At 46.9% G+C, this 24,385-nt stretch overlaps 1 protein-coding gene across 1 annotated transcript in view; it reads right to left on the bottom strand.

Moving 5' to 3' along the window:
• MPP3 (membrane palmitoylated protein 3) overlaps nucleotides 1–24,385 on the bottom strand; it is a 122,493-nt gene that overhangs the window by 55,861 nt on the left and 42,247 nt on the right. The window contains exons 9-10 of the mRNA XM_033918187.1: nucleotides 19,694–19,768; nucleotides 984–1,180 (exon numbers count right to left, since the gene is read on the bottom strand). Coding sequence (XP_033774078.1) covers nucleotides 984–1,180; nucleotides 19,694–19,768 — 272 coding nt within the window. The remainder of the gene's footprint in view (nucleotides 1–983; nucleotides 1,181–19,693; nucleotides 19,769–24,385) is intronic.

The raw sequence follows: 24,385 nt of genomic DNA on the forward strand, positions 1-24,385 counted from the left end.
AATGCCTGCACCAGACTTTGAAAATCATAATTTGGCAACATAGGCTTCAATCTAACCAACATCTTCAACTGCATATATTCTACCTGTATTGTTTTCAATACTTGTTTCTCCACAGTCAAATATCTATCCAAATACATTCCTAGAACTGTCATCTCTTTTTTTACATCCAGTTGCTCTCCCATCACAAAAACATTCTCAATCTCAAAGCTGTCCCATCGATTTTTCACAATCACCTCTGTCTTATTCACATTTAATTTCAAATCATGATCATCCATCCACTTCACAATCTTCTTCATATATACTTTTCCATAAGACAGCTAACATGCACAGCATTGAAATGGTACATCTTTTACCCAAAAGATTCAATTCCACAGAAAAAATGGATTCAAGCAGAGACTTTTGGAATGACTGTTACTTAAAAAGTGCCAAACTAAATAATAAGATGATTGGTGTGGACAAAACTTTCTACCTGCATTTTTTTTCTCCTGTGATTATTCTTGTGAGACAGTTAGGGTCAGGGAGGTATGTGAAGGCTGGTAATTACATTAATCCATATGAATTGATCCAATGTTTTGAGTTCCAAAACCAGGGTAATTGACTTCTCCTGAAGAATATCACATCCCTTCCCCAAATCCCTGGCTCACCCCACCTCTAGATGAAATCCATTTGTAATGTAATATGGCTCAGTTGAAGATAACTCGGAAAGCCCGATATTATTCTCCAGTTTGAGACTTCTCTCCACCCAAATATTTTCTCCTTCAGAAGCATCTGTTGAAAAGCTTCCGTTTTTGAAGATCTTGGAACAAACAGGATGCTTCCATAAGGGATGTGAGAAAAGGAATATTCAGAAACACACATTTAGAATACAGAGCTGGGTTTACCCTGGGGATTTGCAATTGATGTTCACTGGAGCATTCTGTCTACCTTATGCTTGATCAGAAATTTAAAACAATGCATCTGAAAGTTTCATTCTGTTCACATACCTCTCCTGAAACTGTTTTGATGGGATGAGCCCTGCCCTGAGGTTGGTGTCCCCTATGCGCTTCGCCTGCCACCAGGTTGTGTCATCTTGGCTCACGACCTCCAGCACGAGTCCTCTCCGGAAGGGAAGCCCTGCCTCCTGGCAAGGGATGGCTCTGTCCTCCGTAGGGTCATAGTCAAACAGTGCCCTCATGTATACCTTAAGGAAAAGGCCATCATCATTGGTGGGTTTGTATCCCTTTCTGGGGGAGCAGGGAAGATTTAAAGACACTTTATTGAAAATTGAAATAAATTACAAATATAGCTTGATGGAACATGATTATAGCCAAATCATACATATTCACAATCTGCTTTCTTACTAAATTAAAAAAGTAATATGCTACCTCCAGGGCACTTCTGGATCCATCTGACAAACACACTCCTCTCCCTCCAACACTTCTGTATTCATGCTGTGTCCTATCCCTACCAGTTTTCATTTCAGCTTCCCACTTGAGCAATGTTCTCCACATTTCACAAACATCCAAGTTTTTATCTTGGATTTCGAAAGTCTATTTTTTCCAGAAAGCAATAATATCCTGTATCATTTTTAAGAATTTACAACATAAGGGTTTTTTAAAAAAACCACTGTAACTAAATAGAAGAGAGGTAAAGGGTCATGGATTTTATATACCACCTTTTCATGGTACAACTAAAGTGGTTTACTTATATAACATGTAGGTACTTTCTCTGTTCCTAGTGGGCTCAAAACCCTAACTACAAAAAAAAAAAAAGAAGACACTCCTTGAACTAACAGCAACCAAAGTGTATGTCTCCGTGAGCCCCTTCTGGTACTGCCAAGTCTCACGGAGGTGACTATTCAGATTTTATCATCAAAAGTCAATGTGCAGATGTAGAGAAAATATATGGTTCAAAGCTCCTGCTCCTTAATGACTTAATACTGAAACTGATGCTTTCAATACTGACACTCCATGATCCAGGCTAAGGAATTACACGGGCTTTGAATTTTAAGACTACTTAGCTATGCAGCTTCTTTTAAAATTTATGTACTTCTTCCTGGGTTTCTTTTTGTAATGTCATTACCATGCTATTCCTAGATACATCTCAATACAAATGCTGATCTGCAGGGATGGGTAAGGCACCCAGTTTCAACTGATTGCCCATCTAGTACCATCCTATATAATACCCTTAGCATGCATGCGCACTTCAATCTTCATGGCTCCGTGCGTCCGTAGCTCCATGGCTGGCAGAGAAATTGTAAAGCATGCAGCACATGTGCGTTCGTCGCATGGCAATTTGCTTCGAGTGGCGGTTTAACCTAATCCAGGAGCGGTTACCATGTGCCGGTTGCCCTTCCCAATACAACGCAAGATTACAAAAAAGGTAGGACGGTGCACGATAATTGACATGGAGAAAGATTGAAAGAAAAGAAAACCAGACGGGACATTGACAGACTGACACACTTAAAGACAGGTAGGTGTGAATGAAAGACACACACAGAAGGACAGGGGGCCAGGGAGAGACATTGAAAGAAAAAAACAACAAAAAAACAGACAGTGGACAAGGAGAGAGAGACACAGAAAAAAAAGACAGACAGACAGCAGCCAAGGAGAAAGACAGAAAAAAAAAAGAAAGACAGACAGCAGCCAAAGAGAGAGAGAGAGACAGAAAGAAAGACAGACAGACAGAAAATGGCCAAGGAGAGAGAGACAGAAAGAAAGAAAGACAGACACATACATCTATTCTAGCACCCGTTAATGTAATGGGCTTAAAGACTAGTTGTGAAATAATCTTATTTCCCTTTATGCTTTACAGAAGGAAGCCCAAAGCATTATCGAGTACAGGTACAGCCAAACCCATCTTAATTACCCCATCAAACTGATCAATAAAGCTAGGGGCTTTATTAATGCATGTTTTCAGTATTTATGGGGACATATGACCACACTATTTAGTACTAAGAGAAAGGAGAGTATACACGTTTACGATGCTCATTGAGTGTCACATATATGATTTTCTCTCAAATGGTGAGAGGTGCTATATGTGCACTTAGTGTAAAGAGCTCCTGGCTCTGAGAATGAGTTAAATCTTTGGAAGTTAGAATATCAAACCTAAAGGAACTGAGCCACAAAGTGAGATATGTACAAGAGACATATACAGACATAATAGAGAAGTCCCACCTCCAGTTTGGTAGTTTCTATCATGCCTTAGAGGAAACAGATCATCTAGAACAGGGGTGCCCACACTTTTTGGGCTTGCGAGCTACTTTTAAAATGACCAAGTCAAAATGATCTACCAACAATAAAATTTAAAAAAACACAAAGCACACTGAACGGAAAGAAAATGTTAATTATCAATTATATTCTGGGGTTTATGCAATGTCACCGCAGTAACAACTATATAAAAATAGACAAATATACCCCTCCCTTTTTACTAAACCGTGATAGTGGTTTTTAGTGCAGGGAGCTGTGCTGAATGCTCTGCGCTGCTCTCGACACTCATAGGATCCCTGCGCTAAAAACTGCTATCACAGTTTAGTAAAAAGGGGCCATAGTACAAAATTTAGACAGCAGATATAAATTCTCAAAACGGACACATTTTGATCACTAAATTGAAAATAAAATCATTTTTCCTACCTTTTGTTGTCTGGTAATTTCATGCACTGGATGCACTGTCTTCTTCTGACTGTGCATCCAATATTTCTTCCCTTCTTTCAGCCTCTTGTATGCTTCTTTTCCTCCAGACCTCATTCCCTCCCCCAACCTTTTTCTTCCTCTCTCCCTGCCCGCTTCCACTTTCTTTCTTTCTCCCTGCCCCCCTTCTTTCTTTCTTTCTTTCTGTCTCCCTGCCTGCCCCCTTTCTTTCTTTGTCTTTCTTTCTCCCTGCCTCCCCAAGCCACCACCATTGGGGAACAGGCCCCCAAGCCACCGCCACGGAGTTCTGAGCTCTCCCTACTTCCCGACACCGTAAACAGGACAGCAGAAGCGCCAGGCCCACCAGCCTTCCCCTCCCCTTTCCCCCTGACGTCAATTCTGATATCAGAGAGGAAGTTCTGGGCCAGCCAGGCAGCAATTGGCTGGCCGGAACTTCCTCTCCAAAGTCAGAATTGAAGTCATGAGGGGGAAGGCTGGTGGGCCCGATGCTTCTGCTGTCCTGTTTACAGCTTCGGGAAGCAGGGAGAACACGAAGGCAACGTGAGTCTATCATGGAGCCCAGGGCTCCGCAATCGACTCGCACTGCCTTCGCGATCAACCTTTTGGGCACCCCTGATCTAGAAGGACAGCATCACCTTAGTCTGGTGGAAGTGATCCTATAGCCAGGATCCACTCTCCAATGATGCAATATTTTCTTACACTGAGAATGTCTCTCCAGAGTCTTGTGTCCAGGAAGGGAGTTAGGATATCTGTTTCAGTAAGCAGTCAAGCACTGGGTATGTGAATAACTGAGTAGCTGGTAGGCATAAGGATCTCTTGGTCAGTGGTCTGCCTAATGCTAAAATACTGGATCTCACATGTCATCTAAACAGGATTCTAGGCTGTACTGTACTGGGGAGCAGTTGGTTATCTTGGTACACACAGAAACCAATGACATAGGAAAGAGAAGATCTGAAAGACAAATCTAAACTTTTAGGTTGAAAGTTGAAATGGCTTTCCACACTTCTGTCTTTAAGAAAGTTATGAATGTTCTTTCAGGAATTTGTCCATACATTTTTAAACTTAGTTCCACTAGCTGCTGACATCACATCCTCCAACAACAACCTCCAAAGCTTAATTATGTGTTGAGTGAAAAAATATTTTCTCTTAATTGTTTTAAACGTACTATTAGTAACTCATGGTGAATTCCCTAGTCCAGTGGTTCTTAAACCTGTCCTGGGGGACCCTCAGCCAGTCAGGTTTTCAAGATATCCCTTATGAATATGCATGAGTGAGATTTGTCTATAAAGTAGGTAGTAGGCAAGCAAAGTTTACTCATGCATATTCATTAGGGATATCTTAAAAACCCAAATAGCTGGGAGTCCCCCAGGACAGGTTTAAGAACTACTGTCCTAGTCCTTATACTTTGTAAAAAAGTAAACAACTGATTTGTATATACCGATTCCATTCCAGTCAGGATTTCATAGACCTCAAGAGCCCTAACCTCCCTAGGCTTTCCTCATATGAGAGTTGCTCCATCTCCTTAACCGTTTTGTCTACCCTTCTCAGGACCTTTTCTAATTCCATTATATCTTTTTTTAAAACGTGGTGACTAGAATTGTACACAATTCTCAAGATGGGATTACACGGAGTGATAGAAATATTATAGTAACATACATAGGGGTCCTTTTACTAAGGCGTGCTAGCTGTTTCAGCGTACATTAAACGCCAAAGTGTCCATTATATTCTATGGACGCGTTAGCATTTAGCATTCACTAAAATGGTTAGCACGCCTTAGTAAAAGGACCCCATAGTAACATAGTATAAAGGCCCTAAAAAAAAAGACCTGCACAGTCCATACAGTCTACCCAATAAGACTGCCAATGCCACATTATTATTATGGTTACATTACATAATCACATTCATTATCAATACATCATTAAACCAACAATACTACTAAGAAATATTTTACTTGCTAGTTTCAACCTTAAGCTGTTTCCCCTCCCCAAATGTGATAACAGCACCCGCACTCAGAATATGAAATGAATATGATCTAGATCATATCGCAGAGGGTAGTGGTAAATGATACACTCTCCGATAAGACGGAAGTGATCAGCGGAGTGCCGCAGGGCTCGGTCTTGGGCCCGATCCTATTTAACATCTTCATAAGAGACTTGGCTGAGGGGCTTCAAGGTAAAATTACATTATTCGCCGATGACGCCAAACTATGCAACATAGTAGGCAACCGCACAACAGATGAAAGCACAGTGCCCGACAAAAGCTCAATGCCCGACAGTATGACGCAGGACCTACTCCTGCTGGAGCATTGGTCAAAGATTTGGCAACTAAGTTTCAATGCCAAAAAATGCAAGGTCATGCACCTTGGCGGCAAAAATCCATGCAGGACTTACACCCTAAATGGTAAGATCCTAGCAAGGACTGTAGCAGAACGTGACTTGGGGGTGATCATTAGCGAAGACATGAAGACTGCCAATCAAGTGGAGAAAGCTTCATCCAAGGCCAGACAAATCATGGGTTGTATCCGTAGAAGCTTCATCAGCTGTAAGCCCAAGGTCATAATGCCATTGTACAGATCCATGGTGAGACCCCATCTGGAATACTGTGTACAATTAAGAACATAAGAACATAAGCAATGCCTCTGCTGGGTCAGACCAGAGGTCCATCGTGCCCAGCAGTCCGCACACGCGGCGGCCCAACAGGTCCAGGACCTGTGCAGAATCCTCTATCTATACCCTTCTATCCCCTTTTCCAGCAGGAAATTGTCCAATCCTTTCTTAAACCCCTGTACTGTACTCTGCCCTATTACGCCCTCTGGAAGCGCATTCCAGGTGTCCACCACTCGTTGGGTAAAGAAGAACTTCCTAGCATTCGTTTTAAATCTGTCCCCTTTCAACTTTTCCAAGTGTCCTCTTGTTCTTTTATTTTTTGAAAGTTTGAAGAATCTGTCCTTCTCTACTCTCTCTATGCCCTTCATGATCTTATAAGTCTCTATCATATCCCCTCTAAGTCTCCTCTTTTCCAGGGAAAAGAGACCCAGTTTCTCCAATCTCTCAGCGTATGAGAGGTTTTCCATCCCTTTTATCAAGCGTGTCGCTCTCCTCTGAACCCTCTCGAGTAACGCCATATCCTTCCTAAGGTACGGAGACCAATATTGGACGCAGTATTCCAGATGCGGGCGCACCATCGCCCGATACAATGGCAGGATAACTTCTTTTGTCCTTGTTGTAATACCCTTCTTGATTATGCCTAGCATTCTATTTGCTTTCTTAGCGGCTGTTGCGCACTGTGCCGTCGGCTTCATTGTCATGTCCACCATTACCCCCAAGTCCCTTTCTTGGTTACTCTCATTCAATAATATCCCTCCCATCGTATAGTTGTACCTCGGGTTTCTGTTTCCAACATGCAATACTTTACATTTCTCAACGTTGAACTTCATCTGCCATCTCGCCGCCCATTCCCCCAATTTGTTCAAGTCCCTTTGCAATTCTTCACATTCCTCTTTAGTCCTAGCTCCACTAAATAGTTTTGTATCGTCCGCAAATTTTATTATCTCACACTTCGTGCCTGTTTCTAGATCATTTATGAATATATTAAATAGCAGCGGCCTGAGCACTGAGCCCTGCGGAACACCACTCGTGACCCTCATCCAGTCCGAGTAGTGGCCTTTCACCCCTACCCTCTGCTTCCTACCCGCCAACCAGTTTCTGATCCATCTATGTACGTCTCCGTCCACTCCATGGTTCTTCAGTTTCCGGAGTAGACGTTCGTGAGGCACCTTGTCAAAGGCTTTTTGGAAATCAAGGTATATGATGTCTATGGGGTCTCCTCTGTCCTCTGTCCATCCTTTTCTGCCGTCATTTTCTATGTTTCTAAAATACCTTTACTTGATTCTGATTTTTTTTGCCATTTTTTGGGACACAGACCATAGTTCTACCCAACTACTGGAGTTGCTGTTTAAGCAACACTCTTGCCCATCATAACACGTCAACAGCCTTGAGGACATTTAAGTTTTTTTTTTATTCCATCCTCTTTCTACATAGGGATTCTCCTTGTTTATCCCATGCATTTCTGGATACTGATATTTTTGGTGGTGTTCTCTAGAATTTGTTGCCGGAGGATATGGTAATAGTGGTTGGTGTAAATGGGTTTAAAAAAGGTTGGACAAGTTCCTGGAGGAAAAGTCCATAGTCTGCTATTGAGACAGACATGGGGGAAGCCACTGCTTGCCTGGGATTCTGCCAGGTACTTGAGACCTGGAATGGTCACAGTTGGAAACAGGATACTGGGCTAAATAGACCATTGGATGGCTATTCTTATGTTCTGTTCCTTTCCTAATAATTCCTACCATTCTGTTTGCATTTTTTGGTTATAGATGAACTTGGAACAAATTTCAATATTTTAGTCCATGATAACACCTACATCCTTTTCCTGAATGGCAATTTCTAATATAGAAACTACCATCATGTAGCTATAATCTTTACTACAGGTTTGCAAGATTATAGTTTTCAGATTTTCTCTACCGCCTAAATTATAAACTACCCAAGAAAAAAAAAATCTTGAAGTCATTGTGGATAATAACTTTGAAATTTTCAACCCAATCTGGCAAGGCTGTTTAAAAGATAAATGTTAGGGATTATTTAAAAAAAGAGGAACAAAACTGAGAATATCAATATGCCTCTGTGAAGGTCCATAGTGTGTTCACATCTCAAAGACTGTGTGCAGTTCTGACCACCATATTTCAAAAGGATATAATACAACTAGGAAAATTTAAAGAAAGTGATAAAAATGATAAAGGCAATAGAACACGTCCCTTGTGAAGAGAGGCTGAACAAGTTAAGGCTTTTCAGCTTGGAGAAAAGACAACAAAAGGGATACGACAGAAGAATGGTAAGACTAAGGAACACTCAATGAAGTTGCATGATAACACTTAAAATGAATGAGAGCAAACGTACACTTTTAAAATGAATAAACGCTTCTTCAATTAATGAACAATTGAGCTCTAGAATTCAATGCCAGAGGATATGGTGGCAGTAGTTGGTGTATCTGGGTTTGGACTGGTTCCTGGAGGAAAAGCATGGAATGTTTCTACTCTTTGGGATTCTGTTGGGTTCTTATGGCCTGGATTGACTGCTGTTGGAAGCATGATACTGAGCTAGACGGACCATCGATCTATACCAGTATGGCCATTCTCATGACATTTATTAAATTATGAATAAAGTACAATGGTTAAATAGGTTACAGTTATTTAACCTCTTCAAACAATACTAAAACAAGTGCCCCTTCACCAGTGTATAATTAAGCTGCAGAATCTGTTGCCAGAGGAAGTGGTCAAGGCAACCAACATAACATAATTCTAAATAGGAATGGACACACTCCATAAACATTTATTAGCCAGGTAGACTTAGGATAGCCATTGTTCACTCCTGGAAATTAACTATGGGAAATAGATATGCTTTTGGGGATCTGCCAGGTACTTGTAACCTGGACTTGCCACTGATGGAGAGAAGATGCTGGGTTTGATGGATTTTGATCTGTATCAGCACAGCTTTTTTGTTCTTATATTCTTAATTGAAACACTGTTCAGCACCATTGTCTGGTCACCTCCTTCAACTAGGATGACAGAAGGATTGAAATGAATTCAATTTCCACCAAATGTAGCTTTTCAGCTGAAATACACTTCCTAATTAAAGGGTGAAAACACATTGAAAACTACAATTCCACTGATGCAGAACTCCTATTTTGTTTTCAGACTGCTCTTAAGGAATGACTGCTGTCTGCTTTAACGGAAAAACCTTGCCTAATGATATTATTTCTCCCTTTGTACCTCTTCAAAGTAGTACAAACCCCACAGGATCAGAAAAACAAAATGATTCATGCAACTCCTAGAGAATACGTGAGCTGGGAATGCTAGCTTGAATACATATGCTGCAGATTCAGCTGAGCACAAAGGGGGGCTTTTAGAAAGTGCTTTTTCTTATTTGGCACCTGCAGGGAAAGGCTCGCCATAAGCAGGATACTGCTGAGCTCAGTGTTTATATCTCTCAAGCCAAATTAATTTCTGAAAAGTGGCCTTCCGACGTCAACACTGATATATGTGTATACATTTTTTTAATTTCAAAATTGAGTGCAATGAGGAAAAGGGAAAAACAGTCTTCTCTCAATGGTACTAAAACCATCAGAGAGATCTGGCATCTTTCTTGATTGGTGTACAGGGGCTTCCAAGGCTTCTCTGTAACAGATGCTTGACTTTGGTGCTTTCAATTACAGTTTGAAAGGCAGATAATTTTATTTAAAAGGACATTTTTGCAGTTTTCAATTACAGAAATGTAAAGGGGCAAGTTCTATATATTGCACCTAAAAAAAAAAAATTAGTACCAAAAAAATTTCCTAAGTGCTATTCTATAAATGGTAACTAAAATTAGATGCTGTTTATAGAAAGCGAAGATGCTTACCTGTAGCAGATATATATTCTCACATGTTGACATCATCCACAAATCCAATTTGGACACTGCTGCACTATAACTTTAAATCTTTAGGCGATGCCCATACCGTGCATGTACCAGTGCCTTCCTGACTGACTTCAGCTCACAGGATCATCGGTTCAGTAAAAAAGCTAAGATCATGACTCTGGAAGAGGTTATACACTGAATAAACATGAGCTTGAGGAAATCCAACAGGGCTGGAAGGAAAGTTGGCTCAGAAAGTAAAAAACATTTTGCAGAGCTGCTTTGTCCAAACCGACTCTCTTTTCTGGAGTTTTGCTCCAAACAATAATGAGGAAGGTATTGAGGAGCCACTTTTACTATCGGAAGCTAAGCAGGGTCAGGCCTGGCTAATACCTGGATAGGGGACCACTGGGGAATACCAGGTGCTGTAATCAGAGGGACCCCCTGTTGGGCAACAGCAACATAATGGAGAAGGCAATGGCAAACCACCCCTGTACTCTGCCATGAAACATCACAGGGTGGATTCCTCACTGTGTGTGTTGCCAGGAGTCAGCCGTCTCGGTGGCATAATCCATCCATGTTTTGAGGACCAAGTAGCCACTTTGCAGCTCAAATAGCCTTATAGTGTCAGCCCAGCTGAATATGTGAAGGAGATACAATCTGTTAGCAATGTGATGATGGTTCTCTTTAAACAGCAATCCTACTCTGTTAGGTTCACAAGCTACGAAGCTGGGAGGACTTTCTGTGAGGCTTAGTCCAGTCCGCACAGTATGTCAGAGCAGTCTAAAGTTTGGAGGGCTGCTTCTCCAGGATAGGAATGTGGCCAAGGAAAAAGGTTAAGGTGGAATTCTGAAACTACCTTAGGGAGGAATTTGGGATGCATCCAGAGGGCTACCCTATCAAGTTTCAAGTTTCAAGTTTATTAGGATTTATATACCGCCTATCAAGGTTATCTAAGCGGTTTTTACAATCAGGTACTCAAGCATTTTCCCTCTCTGTTCCGGTGGGCTCACAATCTATCTAACATACCTGGGGCTATGGAGGATTAAGTGACTTGCCCAGGGTCACAAGGAGCAGCGCGGGGTTTGAACCCACAACCCCAGGGTGCTGAGGCTGTAGATCCAATAGGACAAGTCCAATATCACAATAGGACAAGTCTTCGGAGGTCCAAAATTGTAATATACACTTTCTAGCCAGGAGACACACCTTCCGACACATTAATGTTCCCCCTTTAGGCAAACCTCGAAATGCACCTGGACCATCCAACAATAGTTGCTCAACTTTTCCCCTTACTACACAGCCCAGTAATTTGGTCAAATAGCGCACAATCTGAGACCAGAACTTTTGGATACACCAACAACTCCAAAAAGAGTGAGATAGCGTATTAGGTTCCCTCCCATACTTAATACACAAGGGCATGGCAATACCTCCCACTTTGTATAACTGGGTCTGAGAGAAATAAGCCCGGTGGAGTACCCGAAAATAACATTCCCGCAGTCCTGCACCAACCACCAGTCCCGGGATACTACCAACACTCACCAATATATCCCAGTATCCTAACTCCAACTGAAGCTCTGCTTCCCAATTAGATTTAATAATTTGTAAATTGTGGCGCTGATCTACGAGGACCAAAGCCTTATGGAGAGAGGAAATGGAGTAAGCAGACTCCGCTGTAGTAGCAAAAAAAAAAAAAAAAAAAAGTCTCTCGCACTATGTCCCACCCTTTGACACAAAAGATCCTGTGGCAAAGAAGCAATATAATGCTTGATCTGACAATATTTCTATAAGACGCCCAAGAGGCAAGAGCTGCCCAGTTTCCCCCAACAGATGTTCCACCAAAACCAAACCCTTTTGCTCCCACTCTCGAAAGGCTGGATTCTCTATCTGAGGTTCAAAAGCCAGGTTCCCATGTATAGGCAATTGGTCTGCGGTCGCTGGGTCCTTCCCCCCCCCCCCCCCACCACCTCCAAGAACGAACTACAGATTGCCACACCACCCTCAACGAAGTCAGTATCAAACTCTACCTTACGACCGCTGGAAATGCAACAAAGAGAATAATGAAAGTGGAGCATAATAAGTCTTCTCCAGCTTCTATCTTATTGGAAATGGAGGTCAGGTGCATGCCTTGATTGTAGAGGAGGCTTGAGCTATGGAGGGCAATCCTAAGAAAAAATTCTTACTAACTTGGGGAGCTTATTTAGATTCTCTTAGCCCTAGGGACCAGAGCTTGATTTTGAATACCCTGTAAGTAGGGCAAGCGCTGATGTCCGTGGGAGCGGAAAAAGCAATGTTACTTACCGTAACAGTTGTTATCCAGGGACAGCAGGCAGCTATTCTCACTAGTGGGTGATGTCATCCGACAGAGCCCCGATACGGACGTCTTACAAGCATGTCTTGCTTGAAGAAACTCAGAAGTTTTGAGATGCCCGCACCGCGCATGCGCCAGTGCCTTCCCACCCGACGGTCCGGGTGTGTCTCCTCAGTTCAGGTAGCTAACAGAGAAGCCAACCCAGGGGAGGTGGGTGGGACGTGAGAATAGCTGCTTGCTGTCCCTGGATAACAACTGTTAGGGTAAGTAACATTGCTTTATCCCAGGACAAGCAGGCAGGTATTCTCACTAGTGGGTGACCTCCAAGCTAACCTCAATGGGATGGTGGGAGAGTTGGCAACTTAGGAGAATAAATTTTGTAACACTGTTTGGCCAAACTGTCCATCCCTTCTGGAGAAAGTATCCAGACAATAATGAGAGGTGAATGTATGAACCGAGGACCAAGTGGCAGCCTTACAAATCTCCTCAATCGGTGTCGATCTGAGGAAGGCTACAGAGGCTGCCATTGCTCTGATCTTATGGGCTGTAACCTTACAGGGAAGGGATAATCCAGCCTGGGCATAGCAGAAAGAGATACAAGCCGCCATCCAGTTGGAGATGGTACGCTTCGATACGGGTCGTCCCAACTTGTTTGGATCAAAGGAGACGAAAAGTTGAGGAGCAGTTCTGTGTGGTTTAGAGCGATCCAGGTAGAAAGCCAAAGCACGTTTACAGTCCAGAGTGTGAAGAGCTGATTCTCCATGATGAGAATGAGGCTTTGGAAAAAACACTGGAAGTACAATGGATTGGTTGAGATGAAATTCAGAGACCACTTTAGGCAGGAATTTCGGATGAGTGCGGAGGACCACTTTGTCATGGTGGAATACTGTGAAAGGTGGATCCGCCACTAAGGCCTGAAGCTCACTGACCCTGCGAGCAGACGTGAGGGCCACCAGAAAAACCACTTTCCAGGTGAGATACTTAAGTGGAGCCCTGTTGAGAGGTTCAAACGGAGGCTTCATGAGTTGAGAAAGAACAACATTGAGATCCCAAACCACAGGAGGAGGTTTGAGAGGAGGATTGACATGGAAAAGCCCTTCATAAATCTGGAAACCACAGGATGAGCAGACAGAGGTTTCCCTTGCAGAGGCTGATGGAAAGCCGCAATAGCACTCAGATGGACTCTTATAGAGGTAGACTTGAGAACAGACTGAGACAGGTGTAGAAGATAGTCCAACACAGAGGATAGGGAAGCTCGCTGAGGCTCCTTGGAATTGGAAACACACCAGGAAGAAAATCTAGTCCATTTTTGGGAGTAGCATTGTCGAGTAGCAGGCTTCCTGGAAGCCTCCAAGACATCCCTCACCGCCTGGGAAAACTGGTGAGGGGTTACGTTGAGAGGCACCAAGCTGTCAAGTGGAGAGACTGTAGGTTGGGATGAAGTAGTGATCCTTGATGTTGAGTAAGCAGCGAAGGAAACACTGGAAGAAGGACCGGCTCCCTGCTGCTGAGCTGAAGTAGAAGGGAGAACCAAGGTTGTCTGGGCCACCGAGGAGCTATCAGAATCATGGTGGCATGGTCGAATCTCAACTTGACCAGAGTCTTCTGGATGAGAGGAAATGGAGGAAACGCATACAGAAAGCGATTTCCCCAATCCAGCAGAAAGGCATCTGCCTCGAGGCGATGAGGAGTGTAGATCCTGGAGCAAAACTGAGGCAGTTTGAAGTTGTGGGGAGCCGCAAAGAGGTCTATCTGAGGCGTCCCCCATTGTGCAAAGATCTGATGAAGGGGGTTGGAATGGAGGGTCCATTCGTGAGGCTGGAGGAGACGACTCAAGTTGTCTGCCAAGACATTGTCCTTCCCCTGAATGTAGACAGCCTTGAGGAAGGCGTTGTGGCAAACCGCCCAATCCCAGACTCTGAGAGCTTCCTGGCAGAGGGAGGCCGATCCCGTGCCCCCCTGCTTGTTGACATAATACATGGTGACCTGGTTGTCTGTGCGAATGAGGACCACCATATCGTGAAGCAGATGTTGAAAAGCTTGAAGAGCATAGAAGATGGCTCTGAGCTCCAGAAGATTGATTTGATGGAGTCGGTCCGCACTGGTCCAGAATCCCTGAGTGCGAAGCCCATCCAGATGAGCCCCCCAGGCATAGGTCGAGGAATCGGTTGTGAGAACCTTCTGGTGGGGAGGAGTGTGAAACAGCAAACCTCTGGATAGATTCGAAGAGGTCATCCACCAAAGTAGAGACTGCCGAAGAGCAGGAGTGACTACGATGTGTCGAGTCAACGGGTCTGACACTTGAGTCCATTGAGAAGCTAGGGTCCACTGAGGAATTCTGAGATGGAGCCTGGCAAAGGGTGTCACATGAACTGTAGAGGCCATGTGGCCCAGGAGGACCATCATGTGTCTCGCTGAGATAGACTGGCGAGAAGATACAAACTGGCAGAGATGAAGCAGAGCATCCATGCGCTGAGGAGGGAGGAATGCTCAAAGCTGAATGGTGTCCAGTATCGCCCCGATGAAGGGAAGGGACTGGGTAGGCTGCAGATGAGATTTGGGGAAGTTGATCTCGAAGCCCAAACTCTGCAGGAAGCAGATTGTGGCCAAGGTCGCCGAAATGACCTCTGGAGCTGACGGGGCCTTGATGAGCCAGTCTTCGAGGTAGGGAAACACCTGAAGACCCCTGTTCCGGAGTGCAGCGGCCACTACCACCAGACACTTTGTGAAGACTCTGGGAGACGAGGACAGGCCGAATGGAAGCACTCGATACTGCAGATGTAGATGTCCCACCCGAAATCTGAGGAACTTGCGGGAGGCCGGATGAATGGGAATGTGAGTGTAGGCCTCCTTGAGATCCAGAGAGCATAACCAGTCGTTCGCTCGAGGAGGGGGTAGAGAGAAGCAAGGGTCAGCATGCGAAACCGCTCCTTGACCAAAAACTTGTTGAGGACTCGAAGGTCCAGAATGGGTCGCAGGTCGCCCGTCTTCTTCGGGACGAGGAAGTACCGGGAGTAAAAACCCCGGTTGTGCTGGTCCACCGGGACCGGCTCGACGGCCCGAAGCCGAAGCAAGGCCTGAGCTTCCTGAAGGAGAAAGGCGGTCTGCGTCAAGTTGGAGGGTGGTCCGGAGGGACCCGATGGAATTGAAGAGAGTATCCTTCTCTTACGATGGAAAGGACCCAGAGGTCGGTGGTAATAGCCTCCCATCGATGATAAAAATGATGGAGGCGACCCCCTTTGGGAAAAAGAGGAGGATGCAGAATGAGGTCGGTTATGCTCCCTGGAAGAGAGTCAAAAAAGCTGAGAGGCCTTCGGTGCAGCCGGCGGCTGAGGTTTCTGCTGAGCCTTCTGTGGAGGCTGTCTCTTCGCCGGTTGTCTCGCAGCAGGAGTTTGCCATGGAGTGTAACGCCGCTGATAAATCAAAGGCGGTCTAGAAGGTCGAGACTGCTGAGGCTTGGGCTTAGGCCGAAGGATAGATTGAAAAGACTTTTCATGATCTGAAAGTTTCTTGGTAACAGTCTCGATAGACTCGTCGAACAGATCGGCGCCCGCACAAGGCACATTGGCAAGTCTGTCTTGGAGGTTCGGATCCATATCAATTGTTCGAAGCCATGCCAATCGACGCATGGCCACGGAACAGGCGGCAGCACGTGCCGAGAGCTCGAAGGCATCGTACGAGGACTGCATCAGCTGGAGACGTAGCTGGGAAAGGGAGGCTACCACTTCCTCGAACTCGAATCGAGCCTGGGAATCAATGTAGGGAGTAAACTTGCGGAGCACTGGCAAGAAGAACTCCAAATATGAAGAAAAAAAGAAATTATAATTGAGCATTCGAGAAGCCATCATAGAATTCTGGTAGATTCTCCTACCGAACTTATCCATCGTCCTTCCCTCTCGTCCCGGTGGTACAGAGGCATAGACCTGGGAGGGATGAGAACGCTTGAGAGAGGACTCGACCAGCAGGGATTGGTGAGAGAGTTGAGCCCCCTCAAACCCCTTGTGATGAACAATGCGGTATCTTGCATCCAATTTGCTCGGGACTGCAGGGATAGAGTAAGGTGTCTCAAAACATTGCATAAATGTTTGATCTAGCAATTTATGAAGAGGAAGCCGAAGAGACTCCGCAGGAGGATTAGGCAAGTGCATGGTGTCGAGATACTCCTTAGAATACCGAGACCCAGTGTCCAACGTCACATCCAAGTCATCAGCCATTTGCCGAAGGAAGGAAGAAAAAGACAACTGATCCGCCAGTACCGGCCTCCGAGACGGACTGGATGAAGTGGAAGCCTCAGGATCCAGAGAGACTTGGGAGCGACAAGGAGAATAAGATGTAGATGGTTCCTCGTACTCCGGCCCCTCCGGGGGAGATAAATCCGAGGAGGAGTACCCCAGACGTGGCAGCTTCTTCTGCGGCGAAACCTCAGAATGGCGTGAAGAGTGCCGAGATGAGTGTCTGGATCGATGCCCCTCCCGGCGTCTGGAGGGAGAGCGAGAATGTCGATACTTCGCATGGTCCCCCGAAGCTTCCAGCGAATGAATGGGACTGGAAGCGGTAGATCGAAGGGGCGGGATGGAGGCCGCCTCACGCGATGCAGCCCAGGCCTGCTATGGAGTGCGGAAGAACTCTTCCTGCGATTTACTATGCCCAGGACTTCGAGTATCAATCGGGGGAACAGCACCGTGTTGGCGCGGAGGCGAAATGGGCTCTAAAGGAGGCATGTTGCTAAAGGAAGCCCGCCTCGAGGGACCGGCCGCCCTTCGCCGCTCCTCCTCGTCAAGCAACGAGATCGATCGGCGAGGAGGAGGGGGAGGGGGCGGTCCGCCCCCTGGGATTGGGACCGGGAGGTCACCCTGGATGGAGGCGATTAACCGGGGCCCCATAGTCTGCATGAGTTCGACAAACCGAGCTTCCAGCAGGGACCGCAGCGAAGCCGATATGGAGGGATCCGCACCGAAAAGGGGTCCTCCAGCACGGTCTTCGCGGTCGAGTGCTTCTGCTTGGAAGCTTTCGGTACCTTAATGACCACAGGTGGAATAGTGGAAGGCGGTACCTGAGCCGAGGAGACGGGAACAGACACCGGCGCCGAACTCGGGGCCGAAGCCGGAGTAAACGAAGCCGGTTTCAGAAGGGCCGGAGTAGCAGGAGTGGTCGCAGGCTTCGCATGGACAGGCGAAGCGGCCGACGAAGTCGAAGCCGAAGGGTCTTTAGCAGCTTCCATCTTGAACATCGACTCCCACAACAGACAGCGCCGCTTAAACGCCCGCGCTGTTAGAGTGGAACAAGGCCAGCACGATTTCGGGAAATGTTCTGGACCAAGACACTGTAGGCAGCGTCGATGCGGGTCCATCAGCGAAATCGCGCGCTGGCACTTGCTACACTTTTTAAAACCGGTGATTGGCCGGGACATAGGCCGAAAAAGCTCCGCCACTAGATCGAAGGAGCTGGGCCTGAGCCACGTGGCCGACCCGGCCGACTTGCCGGAAGAAATATTTTTTTTTTTTAAGAAAAGAAATAAATCACACGAAAAGAGGAAAAGAAATCCAAAATCGCGGAATTTAGAAGGCAAAAAACGAGAATTCAGTCAGCGCAGAATTGAAGTAAAACTTCTCAGCTCCGCGGAAAGAAAAGAACTGAGGAGTCACGCCCGGACCGTCGGGCGGGAAGGCACTGGCGCATGCGCGGTGCGGGCATCTCGAAACTTCTGAGTTTCTTCAAGCAAGACATGCTTGTGAGACGTCCGTATCGGGGCTCTGTCGGATGACATCACCCACTAGTGAGAATACCTGCCTGCTTGTCCTGGGATAAACTAAAATTAATTTTTTTTTTGGGGGGGGAGGATGACTTCTGGAGGCTATAAGAACCCAGGCCTCTGACATTCTATTGTTTTGGGCTGGGTGTTCAGCCTGGCCAGTACTTGTCTCGATTGGGAAGGTAAAAGGGGGTGGGGGGTTAAGGGAAGTGTCTGTTGTCTGGTATGGATGACTTTGGGTGGGGCAGTATTTCTGTATTGATGACGCTCCTTACTGTATTTGGGGTTATTTTTTGCCATTATTTATTCATTGTTTTCATCCATGATAACTGTTTGTCAGTCTATGAGAGAGAGAGAGAAGGGCATGGTGTGAACTTGGAAGGACTTTTTGTCTTACTGTACTATTCTTCCCATAGTAGAGCTCTAATGTCATCAATAAACACTTTTGAACATAGGGTGGGGTTGTAGGGAAGGGAGGGGGCGGGGCGGTTGGGTACAAACTGTTGAAAATGTTTGACGACTCCACACTCGTGTTTTTTTATCTGGCTGATGTAATTTGATTGTCCTACAACTTGTATGTCAGGATTACGGTTATGTGGTACTTGGTTGGCATCAATAAAATTGTTTGAACTTAAAAAGCATTTGACAAAGTACCTCATGAAAAGACTTCTGAGGAAATTAGAGAATCATAAGATAGGAGATAATGTCCTATTATGGATTAAGAACTGGTTGAAAGACAGAAAACAGAGAGTGGGTTTAAAGGGTCAATATTCTCAATGGAGAAGGGTAAATAGTGGGGTTCACCAAAATTATATACAGGATGAGAAAGAACATATATTCATTTCAAAAAATACCCTTCTCAAATGTCATTTCAATTTTCTTAGTCCAAGTTATCCAGAGGTGTAAATCCACTATGAATAGCTCATAAACTTAATTCCTTTTTGGTTACTATCTAAGGGGCTGAGCCTCAGATCCCCGTGTGTTGTATATGTTTCACAAGCACACTAGAAAGGGAATTAACCTCATTGGCTCATGCTCCCTTCCTGCCCTGTTGTTAATCAAAAACACTTTTAGTTCTTAAACGTATGGTTTTTAAACAAGGACTTAACTTTTAGATCCTGAGCAGAGTGTTGTTGAAAATAGGCAGTGAAAATCATTGTTATTCAATATTTTCTGCTGTCTCTGCGCTAGTCCCTTCGCCAACGTTAAGCTAGCTGTCCGTTTCACCCTCAGGCTGCGTCAGGGCTGTGGACCAGTATAAGGTTGCGGCTCTATGATTCACGGTCTCTGCCGTGATGTCATCAGTAACACGGCACATGGTAGGCTCCGGCAAGAGAAGACTGTCTTCTAATCTCATGGAGAGTTTTCTTCAGAGTCTGCTGCATTAGTCCCCCCCACCCAAGTATAAAGGCATTACTTGGAAAGTCAGTTTTCAGAGTCTGGCTGTGGATACCATCAGGAGTTCATATACATCTGAAAACCAGAGATTATAACAGCTCCTTACATGAGATCCTATCATGAACATTTATTTGGGAAGGGGAGGGGGCTCTCCTCTTACCTTGCTCTCCTGAAAATGATCTTCCTCTTTGATTGCTGGGATTATTTTTAACGTAATGGAACCTTGCGACTGAGCCTGAAACACAAGCAATAAAGTCAGACAAAAACCACACCAGCCCATCACATCCCCTGTAGCGTATGAACAAATAGTCCATATATGTAAATTGATTCTCTCTAATTACACTGAAGAGAAAAACTAGTTTACGTGTCTCCAGCTTAGCTAATTAGGTAAAGCAGGCAAATATTTTACATAGATATCACGAACAGATTCAGGAAAAATTCTTATTTCTTATTACTGGTAGTTAACATGGCACTGAGTTCTAACAAATAGAGGCTGCTTTTCTAGGAACCTGCTACAAGGTTTAAATCATGTTGTTTTTCTAGTATTTTCAAAAATGTTAATGTGCCTTCATCTCCAACAGAATCCTACACCTGATACATAGCGAAAATATTCAGATCTCCTATGCAGAAGCACCAGCAGTATCGCTGTGTGTTTGCAATCAGAGAGGGGAAAAAAGAGCTTTTGTTTACTTTAAATCACCTACTTTACCTTATAACAGCAATGGGGAGTAAAGCACAGTTACTTACCGTAACAGGTGTTATCCAGGGACAGCAGGCATATATTCTCACATGTGGGTGACGTCATCTACGGAGCCCCGGCGCGGACAGCTTTTCAAGCAAACTTGATTAAAGTTTCAAGTTTGCACACTGCACCACGCATGTGCGTGCCTTCTCGCCCACTAGAGGGCGCATCCCACCTCGTGGTCCTCAGTTCCATAACTAGCAAGGAAGCCATCCCCGGGGAGGCGGGCGGGTTGTGAGAATATATGCCTGCTGTCCCTGGATAACACCTGTTACGGTAAGTAACTGTGCTTTATCCCAGGACAAGCAGGCATGATATTCTCACATGTGGGTGACCTCCAAGCTAACCAAAAAAGGGCAGGTGGGAGGATGGCAATTTAGGAAAACAGATTTTGCAAAACTGACTGGCCAAACCGGCCGTCACTCCTGGATAAAGTGTCCAGGCAGTAATGAGAGGTGAATGTATGAACCGAAGACCAAGTGGCAGCCTTGCATATGTCCTCCATCGGAGTGGATCGGAGGAAAGCTATCGAAGCTGCCATCGCTCGGACCTTGTGCCCCGTGACTCGACCCGGGGGAGGAAGGCCGGCCTGAGCGTAGCAAAAGGAAATGCAAGCGGCCAACCAGTTAGACAGAGTGCGCTTGGAAACTGGGTGCCCTAATCGATTGGGATCGAAGGACAAAAACAATTGAGGAACCTTCCGATGAGGCCTGGTGCGTTGAAGATAAAATGCCAACGCCCTCTTACAGTCAAGCGTGTGAAGCGCCGTCTCGCCCGGATGGGAGTGGGGCTTCGGGAAGAACACAGGAAGGACAATGGACTGATTGAGGTGGAAGTCAGAAACAACTTTAGGTAAAAACTTAGGATGGGTGCGGAGGACCACCTTGTCGTGATGAAAGACAGTGAAAGGAGGGTCCGCAACCAAGGCTTGCAACTCCCCAATCCGCCTGGCGGAGGTGAGGGCAATCAGAAACACCGCCTTCCAAGTCAGAAATTTCAAGAGGGACTTGTTGAGTGGCTCAAAAGGGGGTTTCATCAGTTGAGCCAGAACTACATTCAAATTCCACACGACAGACGGAGGCTTAAGAGGGGGGCAAACCCTGAGTAACCCTTTCATGAAGCGTGTCACCAAGGGATGGAGTGACAGAGGGCGTCCCTCCAGAGGTTGGTGGAAAGCGGAAATCGCACTGAGATGAACCCGCACCGAAGTGGTTTTCAAGCCGGAGCGCGACAAATGAAATAAATATTCTAAAACCGAGGATACCGGAACTGATACCGGATCCAGGTGAAAAGACGAACACCAGGTGGAAAACCTGGTCCATTTCTGCGCATAGCAAAGCCTCGTCGAGATCTTGCGGGAGGCTTCCAACACCTCCTTCACCGATTGAGACAGGTCCGGAGGAGTCAGGGAACAAGAAACCAGGCTGTCAGGTGCAATGACTGCAGATTGGGATGTAACATGGATCCTTGACTCTGAGACAGCAGAGAAGGAGAGACAGGCAGGGGAAGAGGCTCTCTGGCACTGAGCTGGAGCAGCAGGGAGAACCAGTGCTGACGCGGCCATCGAGGTGCTATGAGAATCATCGTGGCCGTGGACGATTTTAGGTGTACCAACGTTCGCATGATCAGAGGGAACGGAGGGAATGCATACAGGAACCTCCCTTCCCAGTCGAGTAGGAAGGCATCCGCTTCCAGACGGTCCTGCGAGTACATCCGAGAACAATATAGTGGCAGTTTGTGTGTCTCCGGAGAGGCAAACAGATCCACCTGTGGCGTTCCCCAGCGAGCGAAAACCTCGCGTAGAACAGCTGAGTGTAGAGTCCACTCGTGCGGTTGCAGAAGTCGACTCAGTTTGTCCGCCAGGCAATTCCGTTCTCCTTGGATGTAGACCGCCCGGAGGAAGATGTTCCGGGAGGCCGCCCACTCCCAGAGGCGAAGAGCTTCGGAGCAGAGGGGCCATGACCCCGTTCCTCCCTGCTTGTTCACATAATACATTGCCACCTGATTGTCCGTGCGGACGAGGACCACCTGGTCCTGCAATATGTGAACGAAGGCTCGAAGTGCTAGGAAGATGGCTCGCAGCTCTAGCACGTTGATGTGACACTGACGGTCTTCTGCCGACCACAGGCCCTGCGTGCGAAGACCGTCGAGATGGGCTCCCCACGCGTACTCCGAGGAGTCCGTGGTCAGGACCTTGCGAAAGGGCGGAGTGCGAAACAATAGCCCCATGGACAGATTTGAAGAGTCTGTCCACCAACGCAGCGATTTCCGCAAGGGCGGAGTTACCGAAATGAGGCGAGACACCGGGTCGCACTCCTGACGCCACTGGGACGCGAGGGTCCACTGAGGGATCCTCAGATGTAGCCTCGCAAACGGTGTGACATGTACCGTCGAGGCCATATGGCCCAGCAGCATCATCATGCGCTTGGCCGACACCTTCGACAGTTGAGAGACCTGGTGGCTCATCCGTACCAGGGCTTCCAACCGCTGGGTCGGCAGGTAGGAGCGTAGGCGCACCGTGTCCAGCACCGCACCTATGAATTGAAGAGACTGTGACGGCCTCAACTGAGACTTTGGAAAGTTTATCTCGAACCCGAGAGTTTGCAGGAAGGCAATAGACTGTCGGGTCGCTGAGATAACCCCCTCCCTGGTCGGGGCTTTGATGAGCCAATCGTCCAGGTAGGGGAACACGTGAAGTCCACGCGACCTGAGGGCTGCCGCAACCACCACCATGCACTTCGTGAATACTCGTGGGGACGCGGCCAGGCCGAAGGGCAGTACCCTGTACTGGAGGTGGAGGTCCCCCACCTGGAATCGTAAGAATCTTCGACAGGCGGGGTGCACCGGAACATGGGTGTATGCTTCCTTCAGGTCGAGGGAGCACATCCAGTCCCCTTCCTCCAAGAGGGGATACAGAACCGGGAGAGACAGCATTCGAAACTTCTCCCGGGCCAGGAATTTGTTGAGCTTCCTGAGGTCCAGTATGGGGCGCAGGTCCCCGGTCTTTTTTGGGACCAAGAAGTAGCGGGAGTAAAACCCCGTGCCCCACTGGTCCCTGGGGACCGGCTCGACCGCCCGAAGCTTCAAGAGGGCTTTGGCTTCGGTTATAAGGGTCGGTAGCTGCGAACGGTTGCAGGGGACTAAACTTGGGGGACTGTCCGGCGGCGAGGACACAAAGTTGAGCGAGTAGCCCTCGGAGACGATCCGGAGCACCCAAGCGTCTGAGGTAATCCCGGTCCATGCCTCCCGGAAGGACCGAAGACGGCCCCCGATAGGAAGGGGTTCTTGTGAAAGTGCGGAGGGGAACCCGCCCCGTCCGCTCAGCCCGTCAAAAGGAAGGCGCTGGCTTAGAAGGGCCCTGCGCCGGGGCTTGGGGTTGTCCCCCTCTGCCTCGCTGAGACGGACGTCTCGGAGGCGGTCTCGAGAAAGCCGGGGTCGACTTCTGAGGGTATCGGCGCGGCGGAGGCCGAAAGGGTTTCTGCGGCGGGGGCCTAGGTTTGGGGCGGACCAGGGATGCTAGAAAGCGCTCCTGTTCCGACAAGCGCTTGGTCGCCGCGTCCAATGACTCGTCGAATAACTCGGACCCCACACAAGGCAAGTCTGCCAGGCGTTCCTGCAGGTTTGGGTCCATGTCGAGGGTGCGAAGCCAGGCCAAGCGGCGCATGGCCACCGCGAGGGCCGACACCCTCGAAACCAGCTCAAAGGCGTCGTACACTGCATGGAATAGGTACAACCGCAATTGAGACAGGTTGGACATAAACTTGTCGAATCCTGCTCTTTGGGAGTCCGGTAACGAGTTTCGGTATTGAGGAAGGTCCTTCACCATACCACGCAAAAAGGAGGAAAAGGTGAAGGCGTAATTTAGAACCCTGGTGGCCATCAGGGAATTTGAATAGAGGCGACGGCCAAACTTGTCGAGGGTCCGCCCCTCCCTGCCTGGTGGGACCGCCGCAGAAACCCGTGAGGGCTGTGATTTTTTAAGAGCAGACTCCACCAGAAGGGACTGGTGTGAGAGCTGCGCCTTATCGAACCCTTTAGGGGGAATCGTCCTATACTTCGATTCCATTTTTGAAGGCACAGACGTGACTGTAAGAGGGTTTGACAAGTTCT

Source organism: Geotrypetes seraphini, chromosome 13 (genome assembly GCF_902459505.1).
Source record: "Geotrypetes seraphini chromosome 13, aGeoSer1.1, whole genome shotgun sequence".
In the NCBI taxonomy this organism is placed as follows: Eukaryota; Metazoa; Chordata; class Amphibia; order Gymnophiona; family Dermophiidae; genus Geotrypetes; species Geotrypetes seraphini.